At 43.6% G+C, this 13,296-nt stretch overlaps 1 protein-coding gene across 9 annotated transcripts in view; it reads left to right on the top strand.

The window, feature by feature from the left end:
• The window catches only part of OBSCN (obscurin, cytoskeletal calmodulin and titin-interacting RhoGEF), a 151,413-nt gene that overhangs the window by 24,706 nt on the left and 113,411 nt on the right, over positions 1–13,296 (top strand). For all 9 annotated transcript variants that reach the window (XM_085539138.1, XM_085539139.1, XM_085539140.1 and 6 more), the window contains exons 10-17: positions 224–499; positions 4,291–4,572; positions 5,864–6,139; positions 7,549–7,824; positions 9,022–9,297; positions 10,897–11,172; positions 11,938–12,213; positions 12,958–13,224. In XM_085539138.1, the coding sequence (XP_085395264.1) occupies positions 224–499; positions 4,291–4,572; positions 5,864–6,139; positions 7,549–7,824; positions 9,022–9,297; positions 10,897–11,172; positions 11,938–12,213; positions 12,958–13,224 (2,205 nt within the window). The remainder of the gene's footprint in view (positions 1–223; positions 500–4,290; positions 4,573–5,863; positions 6,140–7,548; positions 7,825–9,021; positions 9,298–10,896; positions 11,173–11,937; positions 12,214–12,957; positions 13,225–13,296) is intronic.

A 13,296-nucleotide genomic window follows, 5' to 3' on the forward strand; every position in this document is an offset into this window, starting at 1 on the left:
GTTATGATATGATATGATATGATATGATATGATATGATATGATATGATATGATATGATATGCCTATCATTTCCCAAGGCAAAATAGAGGGGAAAGTATTTTCCTGTCTTAATGAGGCATCACGATGCTCCCTGTGAAGGGCAAGTATAGTGAAAACAGGGAACTGGAGTTAGCTCTGCAGCAGACTACAGCAAAACGGTGTGACTGTTGTGATGTCCCTGCAGAGAAAGAAGACGTGTTTACAAACAAGGACAAGGTACAAAAGGAGGTGAAGGCTGTACTGACTCAAAATGCCACGCTGAGCTGCGAGGTGGCCCAGGAGAAGACTGAGGTGAAGTGGTACAAGGAGGGGAAACTGATCACCTCGAGCAAGAAGTTCAGGGTGGAGTCAGAGGGCAAACAGCGTCGGCTGGTGGTGAGCCAGGTGGAGAAGAAAGATGCAGGGGAGTACAGCTGCGAGGCTGCTGGCCAGAAACTCACCTTCAAGATCGATGTTACTGGTAGGAAATACATTTTGGTTGATATTCTTTGATTATTCCATAGTCCGGCTGTGGAAACGTCTGTGTGAACGTGTCCTCTTGATTCTGCCATGAAACTGTTTTGGGGAGGATGAAAAGAAATGCTTACAAATGTGCAGCTAAAATGATGATTTGTTCTTAACAACGTTTCATCCAGCTCTTCCCCTACGACTACTTTTACATCAGCTGTCCATGGATGTCCAACTGTGATTTGTACAATGTGCAACACTGCTCTACCAGTTGACATTTCAACAGTAGTATTTACAGATCTCTACTGTGGCTGCACTGAGAAGGTTTGGTTGTTGGTGTCCTAAGAACTTTTAGTCAGAAGCATTGCACTTGCCTTTGGCTTGTTGAATCCCACGTTGACGACCATTCGTTCCATGTTCTGTAAATGTAATGACCAGTCATGAATCCATTGATACCTTTCTATTTGTATGTTTCTCATTAGTCTGAGAGTTAATCACAGAGGCAGATCTCTCACTCCAACTGCAGTAGAGATTGCTCCGGTGTCAGTATATTTTGCACAAGATAAGGTAAAGTTTAACTTAGGCTCTAGATACCACGGGCACATCAGCTGCATTCTGAGTGACCATTAGTGAGCTGGCTGATGACAAGGGTTTGTCTTCTGTTTTATTTGTAGCTGCACTCTACTGGTTTTTGCTCATAAGTCAACTTGTTCTCTGTTAACTTTACAGTTCTCGCCTTGTATTCTGAGCTGATCAGGACAGGGAATCTGTTTTCTCCTCTTCTTTCTTATGGCAGTGAACACATTGGAGCTTAATCCTGGTCAAGGTTTGGCATTTTATCAGCTATGTGGAAGAGCAACTGTACTGGGAGTCTACTGCCTTTCTGCTCACACAGACCTGGTGTCCTTGCAGGACATAGCTTGCGTTCTGTTCCCTTGTAAAGGTTGCAGTCTTTGCTGCTCTCTGTGTCTTGGGGCATTCTGCTCCTTCAGTCCCTGGTGTGCAATATATCTCTGCTCCTGTAGTAGACAGTTTTGCTGCTGCCTGTTGTCTAGACTCTAAACTATCAGCTCTTACTGTTCCCACACCACGTGGATGTGATTCTGGGGCCTTTGGATCTGTTCCGTGAGTTGTGTCGCTCATGCTTTTGGCTCAGGAAATTGGCAGTTTCAGCAAAGAGTGGATTACAGAAAGGGTAGATTTGGGAGGTATCTGTCAGAGAAAATGAAATATGATGACAGAAAGACGATGGCAACAGCTGGAATCAACCAAGTTAATCCTCAGCAGCCAAAGCCAACCCACGTCTTATTGCAGAGGTGTAGGGAGAAAACACAGAAATGTAGTGCTTTTACACTTGAATTTTGCTAACTGAGGGCTATTATTAGCTGTTTGCCTCAGAAACCAAAGGTTTTCTGTTCTCTTTCAGACCAGATGACCTCATGGCTGCATAGGGTAATGTAATACCTCCTCCTCTGCCATACGTGGAGAGTGCTTGCCTAGCTACCGTTGCTGTATTTCTCATGTGTACCACTGTAACATGACGTGCAAGTCCAGCACTCACTGCAAAATGATCTGGTGTGAAAGTCAGGAGGGATTATGAGTACTCTTTGAGTGGTTGGCTCTTTCACTACAGAAATCCTCATCTTACTAGCTTATCCCAAAGTGCAATGGCTTTCTGAATCTTAATTTATCCTCTTACCATTGCACTCAGAAAGCTTTTCAGGGTTCCTCTGCCCTAGGGTTCCACTGGTAGCACAGAACAATCCCATTTTAAGGACATGTTGAATGTTATGTGCTGAGTGTTGAGCATTATGGGATGCAGATTAGACCTTCTTGCTTAAAAGAAACAAATGCTGCACACCTTGGAAACCTATAGAAAACTATAGTAAAAAGGGCTGATTCTGCCATCTCATTATCTCAGTATTTGTGGTGCACGCTGAAATCCTTATTTGAAGTGGGCCAAAGCTCCATTGCATTTGTGAGAAGTTTTGCATCACCTGGTTGGTCTAGGCCACGTTTGTTGTCTTGCTAATAAGCAAGCCTTCTGATCTTCATCAAATCATTGCGGTTGGAAAAGACCACAAAGATCCCCACATCCAGCCTCACCCCATCCCACCATGCACACTGCCCACGTCCCTCAGTGCCACATCTCCATGGTTATTGAACACTTCCAGGGATGGTGACCCCACCACCTCCCTGCAAAGCTGTGCCACCACATCACCATTCCTCTTCAGAAGAAGTTTTTCTTAACATCCAACTTGAACCTCCCCTGAAAACCATCAGTCAAAACAGGGGCTGTTGAAGATGGGCGGAGAGAATGATGCTTCTACAGTCAATACAAGCAGGGAGATCAAATGTAGAGTGTATCAACTGCATTCTTGTATTGGCTTGCTGCCCTGCTCCCTCGCCTTCAGTGGACTGCAGTGCTGGTGGTAGAGCTGTGGTGTGAATCCTGGGATTGCACGTACTGCAACGGTCAGCAGCACAGGAACTTGACCTGAACTTACCCTCCTGGGCAGCTGCTGCCACTCAGAATTCAGACAGCATGCAGAGGAGAAAGTCATGAAGGAAGGGAAAGGGATGGCAGCAGAAGGCTTCACAGAGTGACAGCGGGGAGGAAGGAGATAGGGGACAGGTCATGGAAGGGTTTGCCATGACTGCTGGGGAGCAGGAGCCTTCCCGGTCACTTGAGCTGGGTATGCCTGAATATGCTTGCACGAATGAGCTGAATGAGTGATCTTCCATGTCTCCACTGCAAATAAAAGACAATGTCAATCCCCCTCACACCTGCTAGTCCTGCATTCATGCTTGGAGCCTCTGTCTTGGTATCAACATCAGGACCCTGGGATATTTCCTGGGACCCAAACAAGCATAGGAAGCTTATTCAAAATTGCTCTGCTGTTAGAAGCTGGCTAGCACTAGAGAAGTCCATGATGTAAGTGCGTCAGAAATAGTCTGCACTTCTACAGCCTTTTGTAGGGCAAACCATGGAATAGAAATGGAAGCCCATTTATTTAGGGTTTATCTGTTCTCCCACGCCTCAAATACTAGCATGAAAGCTATCAGCAACCAGTTGTTGGTAAAAGGAGAACCAGATAGAACAGTAATTAAAGTAATCAATAAAAGATTCAAGATATCAATCGATCCCACTTAGAAAGGTGATTAACTGAATCTTTTAAGTGTGTATGCCTAACTAATTACACTTGATATCTTTCTGATGCTAACTCCATTTGTTGACACAAAGGGTAAGGTGGGCTTTAAACACTTTATCCTATATGTGTTAGGTTATGAGGAGATTACCTCAGCCAGTTTTCTGAAGAATCTGGGGTTGCAGAGGGTAGAAAACCATGCTTTATGCATAAAACCGAGCTACAAAATCTAATGTAGGCCAAGTATTCACCATATTAAGGGCTATATCATTGCCATAGGGTTGAGTCAAAAGATGGTTTTCTGCTCTTAAATTCTATGGTTTCCTGATTTTGAGGTCTTCACTTCATAATTGAGCTGTATTTGGCTGATCTCCAGTGTAGAGTGGAGCAATATCAAAAAGACAGACAGATGAAGATCTGTCATTGTCTTCATTAGAAGAAATCTGAAAATTAGGAGTCCCAGCTGATAGTAAAGACTACCCAGAGGGATGGGATGACCATATGGACTGTGCTGAGGATGCATTATAATGTGTGATAAACACTGTGAAGCAGTGTTGCTCCGGGAAATGGCCCAGTACAACATAGAAGCAACTTGTAATGTCTTCCAGTCACAAGTTGTTCATATCTAATGTATATTTTCCCCAATGTTTCCCAGTTCCAGAAGTAGAGGATGCCTTTATCAACAAGGAGAAGGTGCAGAAGGAGGTGAAGGCTGTACTGTCTCAAAATGCCACGCTGAGCTGTGAGGTGGCCCAGGAGAAGACAGAGGTGAAGTGGTACAAGGAGGGGAAACTGATCACCTCGAGCAAGAAGTTCAAGGTGGAGTCAGAGGGCAAACAGCGTCGGCTGGTGGTGAGCCAGGTGGAGAAGAAAGATGCAGGGGAGTACAGCTGCGAGGCTGCTGGCCAGAAACTCACCTTCAAGATTCATGTCACAGGTGAGAGAGATGGGTCCATGAGTCCCACTTGGTTTCCAGTTATACCTGATATGCTCTACGGATCCCTGCTGACATCCAGCTGCTGTGTTAGAAAGGGAAGGCTCTCCTGAGAGTGCCGTATAGATTTCCCAGGCTCATGAAGACATCTTGGTTGCACAGAGCATGTCGAATTGCCCAAGATGCCTGACTGTGGGCAACTGGATTATGGTCAGTTGTAGTCAGTATAGTCTGAGGAGTGAGCTGCCACCATCAGGTGTCTGCTGTAGGGTGAGGTGAGGCAGATCACCCACTGCCTTCCACTTAAAGTCACCACTCAGTACGGCACAGCTTTAAATCCCTCATTCTCATTGGGAAACTGAAGCTTGAATGTCTTACTATGGGAGCCAAGATCAACCCTATCTCTCAGGTGGCTGAAGTTAAATGAAGTTAACTTGTTCCATGATGTCATATTCTTTACTACTGAGAATTAGCAGTGGCCTCTGAGTTTCAGTATCTAAACCTTATTTACAATATTGAGGATTTGGTAAAGAACTGAGATTGGTTTGTAGGTATTCAGTGAAAGAAGTCCTCCTGTTGACAAGGACAGAAATGAACACCTAATAAGGAGTCATATCAATACTGCATGAGTACATTGTTCTGTGTAAATGGCATTTCAGTTTTGAATTAGAAATATGTAAATCACCACTGCTTTTCTGGAGTGTAATTCCTGACACCTGTATATCACTGAGCATGACATGCTTATATTTGGTGTTTGCTTTGGCTTCCATTTTTTGATTAATGTAATCATATTGTCCCCCTCTAAAAACAGATGTTTTAGGGACAATTTAAGCAAAGCTCCAAGAACCACAGAGAAATTAAGTTAAAATTGATCTCAAGAGATGCATGTAATGCATCCTTCTCTGCTGCATTAGTAGATTCCCATCTACTTATGGGGGGAGATTGCAAGGAGCTGTTTTAGAAACAGCTCTGGGTTTAAATAAGGAAAATATTTGCTCAGAAACCTTAATTATTTCAAAATATTGAAGGTATGAAGAATATTTAATGATATGAATGTGAAGGATATTAAAGATATGAAGAATTTATATAGCATAGTAATGGACGATGAAGTGTTGGGTCATTGGTAATTAATAGACAGAACGTATTTAATCTGGATCATGTTTTGTATGAATGAGACCATTCCAATATGACAAACATACATGAAGTTGTTACAAGCAGCATTTTGCGTTTGGTTTTGAACACATTGAACAGTGTGAATGTAGCTATACATCCTAAATGCTTTCCCAATCTGCAGAAGCAGAAGATGCCTTTATCAACAAGGAGAAGGTGCAGAAGGAGGTGAAGGCTGCACCAACAGAAAATGCCACGCTGAGCTGCGAGGTGGCCCAGGAGAAGACGGAGGTGAAGTGGTACAAGGAGGGGAAACTGATCACCTCGAGCAAGAAGTTCAAAGTGGAGTCAGAGGGCAAACAGCGTCGGCTGGTGGTGAGCCAGGTGGAGAAGAAAGATGCAGGGGAGTACAGCTGCGAGGCTGCTGGCCAGAAACTCACCTTCAAGATTCATGTCACAGGTGAGAGAAATTGTTTCAACTGTATTGAACCCCCCAACAAAGAAGGAGGGGAAAGTTAAGTGGTTTGACACATTCAACCCCAGCATTCTGTGATGTAGACGGTGCTTAAATTCTGTTTAGTTCATGTACTTTTCACAATCTGTTTGCCTTTTGAAGCTATGAACGCAGAGGACTTGGGTAGCCTCAGCTTAAGACAGGCTGGAAATAATTGGGGAATTTCCCTGGGGATCTCAAGGAGATGCAATGATAGCAAAATGAGAAGTCAATAATTGCAGGGGAAATTAAAGAATATTAAATTTATCTTCAGGACACAAGCACACCCCTGCAAATGCTTCTACCTAAATAGTCCTAGAGACAGCATTTGGTCACAATGCTAGAAGAAGGCATTGGTGGTTTCTATTAAATTAAAGAAACCTGCAACTAAAAAGGTTTTCCCGTATTTTCTTTTGTTTTCTTCTCTATAGCAGGTACAAAAGAAATGCTTAAAAATAGAAAGGCTTCAAGCTGGTGCTTTTCTTTCCAGAAATGGAGGAAGACAGGCATTCTATTTATTAGGAGTGTCTCATAAGAAAGTGGAAAAAGGCTTTTTACCAGGGTCTATAGCAACATAACAAGGGGCAATGGTTTCAAAAGTGAAGAGGGTAGACTCAGTTTGGACATGAGAAAAGTTCTTTATGATGAGGGTGGTGATACACTGGAACAGATTGTCCAGTGAAGGTTGTGGGTGACTCATCATTGGGAGTGTCCAAGGCCAGGCTGGATGGGGACCCTGGGCAGCCTCATTTAGTGAATGATGTCCCTGACCACGGCAAGAGGTTGGACTGGATGATCTTTAAAGCTTCCTTCTATACCCAAACCGTTCTATGATTCCATAGGGGAAACCATTTTATTACTGCCTCTGAAAACTCAGGAGATATTAGGACTGTTTTCAGAAATAAGTGGGTGAGAAAAATACATTTCTTCACTATGACTTAATCACAAACAGAATTTAACCTTGACCCTCACCTGGCTTTTGCTGGCAAAGCAACTTACAGCTGTCAGCTTGTTTGGACAATTTAATGCCTTGTTCCCTTGTATGAAACAGACTTTTCAATGACTGCATATGCAGGTGTGCTGCTGGACAGTGGGGAAATGGGTATTTCTTTCTTTTTGAAGATTTTGGAACATGATACTACTGGAAATGAAAACAAGTTTAGGGCTGTCTAAGCTGTTTTGGTCTGACAGAGAGGAAGTTCTTCACTGACAATTGATACAATTCAGATGTTGGCATTCAGTTCATAGCACTGTCAGGAAATGTGAGTGGGAAAGCTGTCCTCAATGGTACAATCCAAAGGCTAATTTGGGCTTTTGAAGAAGGCTGTGCAGAAAAGATTCATGTCTTAAATTTGGCCATTTGCCTTCAATTCCAGAAGCAGAAGATGCTTTTATCAACAAGGAGAAGGTGCAGAAGGAGGTGAAGGCTGCACCAACAGAAAACGCCACACTGTGCTGCGAGGTGGCCCAGGAGAAGACTGAGGTGAAGTGGTACAAGGAGGGGAAACTGATCACCTCGGGCAAGAAGTTCAAGGTGGAGTCAGAGGGCAAACAGCGTCGGCTGGTGGTGAGCCAGGTGGAGAAGAAAGATGCAGGGGAGTACAGCTGCGAGGCTGCTGGCCAGAAACTCACCTTCAAGATCAATGTCACAGGTGAGAAAGAACACTCTCTGACCTTTCTATTTCTAGAATCATTTCCAGAATATTTAGAAAAACGATTATTCTTTTACAGGAACATTTCCTTTTGGGTGTCATATTTTTGGGAACCATGACTGATATTATTCAGGTCTGATGGGAAAATGGGGAAGAGAATTCTGAATGTATTTCCCTTTGTATCTCCCCCATAAAGCATTAGAAAGTCCTTAGGACAGGCAGCTCCATCCTTTAAAAACTTCCAGAGTTTCCCATTGCTGTGGGTGCAGATCCATACACAGGAAGGCTGTACTTGTACCTGTCTATCCCCACACGCTGGTACAACTGGAGAACTGTGAAGTGCAGCTGATTCTCGGAATGATTTAGAAGAGGGGCATCGTGGTGAGCATTTGGGTGTGAGCCCAATGTCTGATCACTTTTTGTTCATCTTGGAAGGTCTTGTCCCATCCTACAGGGAAGATATAACTGAAAGGTTGTGTGTAGATTAATGTTTCTGAGGCATCAAGTAGTTGGCAGCAAGGGGAAGAAAGTGGTGTGGAGAGTCATCCAAGATTCATTGCCATGTTGTGGCTCCAGAGTAGGAAAAACAGTTTTGTTTTCTGACCTACTCTTTGCCTCCCAAGTGACCTGACTCATGTGCCTCCAGGAAGATGAGAGTATTTTACCATTTAGATGCAATAATGTTAGATAAGCTTGCCTCTTCTCAGAGTGGGATGGGAAATAGTGACAAAGTCCTGAACATGGAGTCCTGGTCCATCACTCTTTGCAGTGAACAGAATGATCCAGTGCTGATAAAAGAGGCAGCTACTGGGATCAAAAGTAATGAATGCTATGTGTCTCTGATGCAGCATGGTACATTTCCTGACACTAAAATTTGTCAGTTTGCACTCAGCTTCAACCAAAATATTTCCTCCTTTGCAGCGCTGTGGCTTTAAGAATCACCCAGGTGATCTCCTACCTTGCTGCACAGAGATGGTTGCTTTGTCACAAAATATTACTAAAAGCTTCTTTAGGAAACACAGCTACAGCAAACAGACAAGCAAATGAAAATCACCCTCCATGGCACAGTTTGTATGTTCTTCCAGCAGCTTTAGGTGTGTTCTGCCAGGTCAAAGAGATGGTTTTCCATTGTTCCTGTAAAGTGGAAGGGCAGCGGGCTCATTCATATCATGGACATGAATTGTTTTCCCTTCTCAGAGCCAGAAGCTGTATTTACAAACAAGGAGAAGGTGCAGAAGGAGGTGAAGGCTGCACCAACAGAAAACGCCACGCTGAGCTGCGAGGTGGCCCAGGAGAAGACAGAGGTGAAGTGGTACAAGGAGGGGAAACTGATCACCTCGAGCAAGAAGTTCAAGGTGGAGTCAGAGGGCAAACAGCGTCGGCTGGTGGTGAGCCAGGTGGAGAAGAAAGATGCAGGGGAGTACAGCTGCGAGGCTGCTGGCCAGAAACTCACCTTCAAGATCGATGTCACAGGTAAGACAGGTGTTGTCTGAAATACAGCAGAGAACAGTAAAGTAAAATCTAGTTTCTATTATACAGTGATCCAGTTGCAGTAGTCTGTGCTGAGGTTTTTTCCCTATACTTGATTGCCTGGGTTTGTAGCAAGTATTTGGTTTTAGTGTGGCACAAAGACCTGTTTCAGTCTGTCTGTAGAATAATAATTACTGATATAAGTACAATGGAAGCAATATTCAAGATATTATTGAAATCTCTCCTGTGCCTGAGATCCCAAACTGTAATTCTTGTTCACCGAAACATTTGACTAAGATAAGTATGTGCAGTGAGGCTGGAGTGCATGTTCTATGTGCAGCCTTTCATGGCAGGAGAAGCAGGAACTTCTCCTAGTAGTACACTGCCTTTTTACTATGCCTTTATGTTGGAGGCTGCATCTGGATAGGTGAGTCTGCTACTCACAGTAAGAGACGTAGAGCTGACTATTCCCAGAGCTCAAAGTAAAATAGATATCTGCAAATCACACACAAAGAACAAAGGACTGGGTTGGTGAGGCAAATACATAACAGAGTAAGTTGCAAGGCATCAGGATGAGGCACAGAAACATCTTCAGCTAAATTTGAAAGGAGAGCAGTGGAGAGATGCATGCCCAGAATGGTCCTGCTGTGAAGCATTTCTGAACACTGTGCTGGACCAGCAATGGCGAGCCTGAAAGCAGCTGAGCTAAAATTTCTGCTGATAACCAGCAGAAGAGCAACGTTAAAATGAGAACAGCTCTGAATAGCTGTAAATAGGTGAATAATTAAGTAACAGAGGAGTGTTCTTTCCTTTCACGTTTTGCTTGCTCATTTTCTCCTCTGTTCAGCTGTAAAGTATCTACTTGCTTTGCCATTTCAGCATCGGCACTCACTGAGATGGGTTGCAAATGTTTGTTTTCCAATTTGTGATATAAAATATTTGAAATCTCAGCCTTCAAGATGCCCTAACGCTTTGCTGGGTGCTAATTAACCTTTGGGCAGGAAAGATTCCCAGCACTGGGACCTTCGGACCAGGTCTGCTTGGTTCCCAACCTATTTTAAGCTTGTGATGTCAAAGGGTACATTGCCAAAGTACATGTATACTTTGCTAGCCACTATGCTGAGTGCTGTAGGGAGAGCATATTTCCTTTGTGCCTTTGACAGTCACAGTTGTGGCAATGGTAGAGGCCATAAGGAGTTTATTCAAGAAGCCAGGAGTACTGTTCTGGGTCATGAAAAGGCAAGCCAGTGGTTTTACTGTCATGTGCTTGTGTGTTTTGATGTTTCACTGTGGGTCTTAAGTAAAAGGAACTCGGGCTTTTGGTTGCCTGCAGGACAGATGTTCTTTTGGGTTCAATATGTTTGCATAGTGACTTGCAACCATGGGACTGGTGTTCAAGGACCCTCTTGGTTCCTTCAGTTCCTTGGTTCTTTCTTCCTTAGATATGACACTTTGCTTCAACAGAAGAGCTGATATTCTCTAGTGAAGGCTATCAGTTTGGGCACAAGTGGTAACCTAAACCTGTTCCAAACTGTACGTACAAACCTGTAAGATGGTCTCATTTCAGTCCCTCAGTCAATACTTTTTCTTTTCTTCACTCAGAGCCAAAACCTGTGTTTATAAACCAGGAGCAGGTGCAGAAAGAGGTGAGTGCTGCCCTGGCAGCAAGTGCCTCCCTCAGCTGTGAAGTAGCACAGGATACAACCGAAGTAAAATGGTACAAGGATGGAAGACTGCTTGCCTCCTCCAGGAAGTTTAAAATGGAATCTGTGGGCAAAACACGGCGTCTGGTTGTGGAGCAGCTGGAGAAGAAAGATGCTGGAGAATACATCTGCGAGGCTGCTGGCCAGAAGATGACCTTCAAGTTGGAAACAACTGGTGAGCGTTCGCTTTGGGAGCACTAAGCAGCTGTTTATGTGGCTTAGAGGAAGACTGGCTGTCTCCTACCCTGTGGGCATGGAACAACATCGATGACCCACACCACAAACTAGATTCTCCTTTTTAATGTAGTGGTAGCGAGGTGAAAATCTGGCTGTGGAATATTTTTGACTAAGGAACTTCTATATAGATTTTGTTCATCTTTGCACGCCTCATCACCTGATCTGTTTCAGTGACCAGAAGCTGAAAGCAGGCATGGGACGTTCTGAAGAGCAGAGAAAGAGATAGGGAGGAAGGTGATTAAGACAATCCCCTGCTGCTGTGTGTCCCAGAACTGCCCAGTTCTGTGGCAAAGTGTTGTACAAGATGAAGAGGCCAAGAGAACGGGAGTAGAATGAATAGAAAATATGCCTTACTTAGGCCATACTCAGCATATTAATACTTCTCAGTTAGTTTTAGAATTTTAGAGATAGCAGAAGAATTACATTGGTAATTTTACTTTTAAGAAACACATTTTCATGGGTAGCAGATAAAATGTATATTTTAATTTCCATTCCTTTGCTTCTCTTCTAAGCAGAAGCTCTGGATTTCTTGTTAGATCATTTTCTTCCTTCCCGCTCAGCAAAAGATTCTATTAGGCATATTCTTTATGTTGTAACAGATTATGGATGAGCTGGTATGCAATTGTGAGGCATGGAAACTGAAAACTGTTGTCTTTAAGGATTTGAGAAGTTACTAATTTTCCTGTTTCAATGTCTTTCTCAGAACCAGAGGCTAAATTTGAAAAGGAATTTGTCCAGAAGGAGCCTCTCGTTGTTCAAGAGCATGAAAACATCACTCTGACTACCTCAGTAACACCTGAAACCGCTGTAGTGAAGTGGTACAAAGATGGAAGGGAAATCAAGGCAAGCAAGAAGTATGAGATCAAGAGTGATGGGGCATCCAGGACTCTGACAGTGAACCTGGCAGAGAGCACAGACACTGCTGTGTATGCTTGTCAGACAAAGAATGACAAGCAGGAATTCAAAGTAGAAGTGAAAGGTGAGCAGATAGAAGCCCACAAGTTGTGTCCTTCCTTTCAGCTGCTCTTTTCTTATGGGAGGATGAAGTGAAGAAGATTGATCTCTCTTAAAAGCTGTTCCAACCTTTATGCTTGAATTGCTGTTGCAGCTGCTGTAGCATCCCCAGCATAGGCCAGAAAAGACCTTCTTGCCTCCAGAGATCCAACTTTGTCCTCTGCTGCCCACTTGAGAGCTCAGGGACTATGATGGGTTCTTTTCTGGTGTTTGCTCTTCGCTGTCATCACACAGTTTCTATCTCTTCCTAAAGCAGTTGGTTTAAAGTCAGATTCCCAGATCTCTGACTCCATTGGCTGTGTCTCCAGTGACATGAAATACAAATGTTGCTACTGGGGTTCTTACATTTGTACAGATTTTTAATTGTAGTCAGGCAAATTAGACTCTGATGTTAAAAAACAGAACAATAAAAGCAGCAACAAGAGACAATTCCAACCAAACAACAATAGCAGCAAAAAACCACCATGCATCTCATTAGGTAGAAGATTAGAGACGTTGGAAGGTAGTCTTTAAGCCTCTTTAAGACACTGTTCTTATGTTGCAGAAATACAATGATAATATAATTCCATCTCCAGATTTCCGTCTTTTGGGTTTCTTTCAGCCTGCCCTGATCCTCGAGTCTGTCTGTTTATGGGGTTTATGTGGTTTTGTAGAACATGTTTCTTAAATTCTGCTTTCTCATAGTTCTTTTCTTTCCTCTGCATCTTAGAAATCCCAGTGAAGTTCTCCAAGAAGCTCGAAGCTGTTAATGCTGAGATTGGAGGCAGTGTCACTTTAACCTGTGAAGTGAGCCATGCCAAAGGGAAGGTGGTGTGGCGCAGGAATGCAGTTGAGATCAAACCCAGCAAACGTTTCCAGATTCATGAGGAAGGGGTCAGAAGAACCCTGACAATAACAGGGATCCGGGCTGAGGATGAGGGAGAGTACTTCTGTGAGTCCAGAGATGACAAGAGCAGCATTACCATCACCCCCAAAGGTATGTCTCTGGAAATGAAAGCTGACAGTGTGGAAGGATCCTTGGCTTCCCTCATCAGCCATTACAACACTG

The sequence above is a fragment of the Coturnix japonica genome, chromosome 2, assembly GCF_054131305.1.
Source record: "Coturnix japonica strain WE chromosome 2, WE-NBRP24, whole genome shotgun sequence".
Classification (NCBI taxonomy): domain Eukaryota; kingdom Metazoa; phylum Chordata; class Aves; order Galliformes; family Phasianidae; genus Coturnix; species Coturnix japonica.